The sequence below is a fragment of the Chaetura pelagica genome, unplaced genomic scaffold (assembly GCF_000747805.2).
Source record: "Chaetura pelagica isolate M959 unplaced genomic scaffold, ChaPel_1.0 scaffold528, whole genome shotgun sequence".
Taxonomy (NCBI): Eukaryota; Metazoa; Chordata; class Aves; order Apodiformes; family Apodidae; genus Chaetura; species Chaetura pelagica.
The window spans coordinates 249,763-254,699 of NW_009954306.1; the positions used below are offsets into that span (position 1 = coordinate 249,763).

General features: G+C 55.7%; 1 protein-coding gene across 1 annotated transcript in view; it reads right to left on the minus strand.

Moving 5' to 3' along the window:
• Positions 1–3,663: 3,663 nt before the first annotated feature.
• Positions 3,664–4,937, minus strand: part of DGUOK (deoxyguanosine kinase) — a 26,423-nt gene continuing 25,149 nt past the window's right edge. Inside the window, exon 7 of the mRNA XM_010003941.1 lies at positions 3,664–3,873. Within this exon, the coding sequence (XP_010002243.1) occupies positions 3,664–3,873 (210 nt within the window). The remainder of the gene's footprint in view (positions 3,874–4,937) is intronic.

The following is a 4,937-nucleotide window of genomic DNA, read 5'->3' on the forward strand; positions in this document are numbered from 1 at the left end:
CGAAGGTGGGTGCCGGGACAGGGGTGGAACCCGCCGAGCTGGCTACGGCGGTGCCAGGGGTTGTTTTCACCTCAAATAACCTCGCGTCTGTATCAACACCGGCCCTGGCAACGCCAAACGACAGCACCGGTGTCCAGAAAACTGGCCACATGCCAAAAAGAGACCAAAACCATCAGAGCCACCCATGCACTTGCACCCAGGGAGCCTGTCACCCCCATCTCTTGGCTCGACCACCCTGGTTAAGACCCTCCAAGTGGTTTTGCCTTCCACGCTCCGTGGCTCTGCCTGTCCCCGACAAGGATTTTAATGCCTTGGTGCCGGGCGCTGGCAGAGTTTTCAGCAGTTTGCCAGTGGCGACCCAGGGGGGAGCTTCCTGTGAGCTAAAAATACAGCAAAGCTGACTGGAAACAAATCTGACAAAGCGAGCACAGGCTGTGGGCAGAGCTTCCTGCCTCCGGACCGCGCCGGCACCATGGGAAGGATCCGTGAGCGAAGCCGCGCACTTGAGCACAGCTGGTTGCTACTCTGGAGATAAGGACAGTGCTGACTGCGGCGAAACCAGGGAGGAACCACCCCCAGCATGACTATATCCCAAAAATTCCCCCTTCCCCACGGGTGGAAACCCCCAGCACAACGCCAGAGCAAATCGCCGCGGCCCCACTCCAGAACAGGGCTCACCCTGTTGTTGTCACAGCTTTATAGGGGTTCTCTTGCTTTGATCCCTTTGCAGCATTCCCGGAGCCAAGCAGGCATTCCCAGCGCCAAGCACCAGAGCTGGGAGTGATGGGACCGGTCCATCAAGTCTGGGGAGCAAGTGCTTTTCCACTGGTTTGTGCTGGGCAGGGTGGGGACGAGGCGCCGCCTCTGCTCTCCTTTGCAAACCAGGGAAGAAACAACCTCGCCCGTCCTTCCTACGCCGTCCTCTTCCTCCTCCCACCCAGCCAAAAGGGATTTTCCCAACCAGAGCACAGTGGCAGGGAGAAAAATACCCCCAGTCCCCTCTAAGTCCTTGGAGGGGGGACACATTCATCCCCCGATGTGTCCCCAGAGTTGCAATGGTGACACCAGCGCAGGGAAACCTGTTTTGCTCCAGGTGGGGAGTGGACTCCAGCCCCAAGGTTTTACCCAGGGCAGGGGGAGGGGAAACCTGCTGGGCAGTGAAGCCCCACAAAGCAACCGTGGATCTGGGGGGGGAGGGGAATCTCAGGCTGCTCCATCCCATAAACTGGGTTTTCAATCCAGGCTGGACACACGGGACAACAGTTCATTCTGTGAAGATGAATGGGGAGTGAGCATCCCCTGCTGCTCCTAAAGGGTTAATCCTAGAGCTACAACCTTCCCCAGATCAGCAGGGGGGGAAGAAATACTATATATGTATATATAAAAAACATAAATCCTTCTTTCCTGGTGCTCTCATCCAGCTCCTTTTGTTCCCAGCCCTGTCGACTGGGAGATGGAAAGACCTCGTGGCTTCTCCCCAAAAACTGATTCCCTGCCCCCCTGCCCCTCATCCTAACTCCTGCAGCTTCCACAAAAATCCCTCTGGGCACCTATTCCTCTGTCCCTCAGCCCGTTTTTCCCAGAAAAAGCACTGCCTGCCCAGATGTCCTGCCATTCATGCCGGGGAAAGAATAAAAACCTGGAGAGGGGGGAGGGAAATAAATTAAAACACAGAGAAAACCCAGCACTTTGGTTCAGCTCCTGCACTGCCCCTTCCTCACCCTCCAGCTGCAACAAAAGGGAGAAAATCCCGCTGAGGATGAAAATACTTCTTTTTTTAATCTGTTTTTCTGCTTATTAAAAAAAATAATAATAATTAAAAAATTCCTCCTGTTTGAAACGCCTTTAATAGAGGGAGGGGAAAAAAAATTAAAAAAGAAGAACCACACACGCTGAGCCTGGCTTTGGAGGGTTTCCAGCCTGGGCTGTGGGATCGGAACCGCTCCGTCCGGGCGGCACTTACGTGCGCGGGGCAGGAGGCGAAGCCGAAGGCGGCAACGGCGGGACCGTCCGGGGAGGAAAGACGAAACGAGTTGTTCCAGCCTCAGCAGCCCCGGCCCTCCCTCCCCGCCCCCCTGCAAACCCAGCGGGGGGAGCCATTAGTCCCAGCGCCGCCCGCACGTAGGGATGGATGGACGGACGGAGGGGAGGGCCTCGCGCCCGCCCCCCAGCTCGCCCGGGCCGGGACCCCCCCCGAGACACGCGCGGGGGGACACGGGGGGACCCCGGCCCTGCCAGCCGTGGGGAGGGCTGGACACAGGCTGGATGGCAGTCCTGTGGATTTCACTGCCCTATAGATCCTACTGCCCTATGGATCCCACTGCCATATAGAGCCCTCTGCCCTATGGATCTCACTGCCCTATGGAGCCTGCTCTGCCCTACAAACCCTGCTGCCCCACAGATCTCACTGCCCTATAGATCCTGCTGACCTATAGACACCACTGCCCTATAGAGACCCAGCAACTGCATATCCAGCATCTGGTCTAACAGCCCCATAGATCCAGCAGCCCTGTATCATCAGCAGCCCCATACATCCAGCAATCCTACATTCAACACCCACACACACAGGGTGCCCTGTGCACCCAGCACCCCCGTGCACCCAGCACCCCTGTATCATCAACAATTTATAATCCAGAGCCGTGAAATCATCAGCAGCCCCACATAAGCAGCAATCATATATTCCACAACCCCACAGATCCAGCAGCCCCCATAACCAGAGGCCCTATATATACACAGAAATCCCACATACCCAGCAACACGTTATATCCAGCAACGTACACGTTCTGCAATCCCATAGATCCAGCAGCCCCTATATATACTGCAGCCCTAAATACCCAAGTCCTACAGACCCACCTACACACCTACATATTCAGCAACCTGTACATCCAACAACCCCATATGGCCGGCAGTGAGTACATCCAGCAGCCCCCTGCATCCAGCAGCCTGTGTATCCACCAGTCCTCTATAACTGACCATTTCATACACTCAGCAGCCTTATATATCCAATAATCCTACATATACAGCAACCCTATATGTCCAGCAACCTATACAACCAACAAGCCTGTATACCCAGCACTCCCAAATAATCAGCAATCCTATAAACCCAGCACCCCTATATAATCAGCAATCTCATATATCCAGCAGCCTTCTTTATCCAGCAACTAATTACATCCAGGATCTTATATATTCCACAATCCCATATATCCAGCAGCCCTCTATATCCAGCAATCCATACATTCCACATATCCTAGAGTCTGTGTACCTATAGTTCAAATTATGACTTCCAGCTGTGAGAAAAATGGACTAAAACCCCCTAAAAAGCCAAGAAGGGAACAGGTTTTCCATCCACCCTCCTCCAAACCCCCCCAAAGGAGCCCTCAGAATCAATATTATTAATAAGAATCTGACACAGAAATATTTGGGGGGTTATGAAGCCCTTTGGCAGGAACCACGTGGTTGCAGGGGATGGAGCAGCTCCCAAAGCAGCAGGGCAGTCACCGGGTAAAAATCCCCAAAACCACTTGATTAAAAGCTCAACACTTGGGAGCTGGAGAAGGCTGGATCCTGCTGAGCCCTTCCCAGTGGCATCAGGGGTGGGAAACACACACAGAGACGTCCCCACCCCCTGGGGCTGGGCGAGGGCACGTTGGGGTGCAGGGGAGGTCAGGGGGGCCAGTGCCAGCCAGGCTGGCCAAGGGGCAGTGTCGGCTGCCGGTGCCGGTGGAGCCCGCGCAGCCCCCGGTGCTCCTCAGCTGCTGGTTTTCCTCCTCTTGGCAACAGCTTCCAGGGGGATTCTCCACCAGGATCCTCCACTGGAATCCTCCACTGGGACGTTGGGTTGGGGGGCACCACCAGGGAGGCAGGGGGGAGACCCTACAATAACAAACCACCCAGCTGGTGACAGCTGAACAAAAAGAAGGTTCTGCCGGAATCCCTTGCTCCGGGGATCAACGTTCCTGGGGGGATCGACGCTCCTGGGGGGCACTGCACCAGGTCCTGAGGGATGGGAAAAATCCTTCCTGATCCCAAGCCGTGGTCCCAAACCACCACCACAGCCACCAGGTGCCAGCGAGGGGAGATGCTGGAGAGAAGCCGAGTGGGGTAGAATCCCTAAACCCACACTTAACGCCCCCAAAAAGTGGAAAATAAGGGAAATCTTGGAAGCCTGAGTGGCGAGCTGGATCCACGGGATCCCTGGGCTCCCGCTGGCCGGGTACCCAACACACCAGCTCGTGGTCCCGCTGCTTCCCAGCGCAGCCGGCGGCCGCCGCTGCCTCTCCCGCCTTGTTTTCCAAGCTGTTTCCATGGCCCCAGCTGACCCCAGCGCTGGGTCTGAGCCGCTTGCTCCTGTCCTCATTTAGCCCGGAGAAAAGCCGGAATAGCGCCGGTGCTGAGAGAGCTGAGCTGCTTTACGCCGTGGGAAGCTCAGCTCTGCTTCCCATGGGATCCAGGAGCAATTCTGGGGATCCCTGTAGCTGGAACCCTGCTCCGGATGGCACTGAGACAATTCACCATGATGCTTTCCCACTCCTGGCTCCTACACCAGCATCCCGCCGGCGCCGGGAGCTTCCAAGAGAGATGGGAGATTTTTTTTCCAAGTGGAAAAAAACCCCGTGTTCCCATCTCCATAATTCCCATTCTCGTATTGGGATTTCCCTTTTGGAGGGACTGCAGCAGTAATGGTCCAGGCAAGAATGTTTGGGGTTGGGATGTTTGGGATGGGGATACTCAGGGAAAAATGTTTGGGGTTGGGATGTTTGGGATCAGGACGCTCAGGGAAGGAATGTTTGGGGTTGGGATGCTTGGGGTTGGGATAGTCAGGGAAGGAATGCTTGGGGCAGGGATTTTTGGAATTGGGATGCTTGGAGCAGGGATGCTCAGCGTAGGAAGGCTTCAGCAAGGAATGCTTGAAGTGAGGATGCTTGAGGCAGGGACTG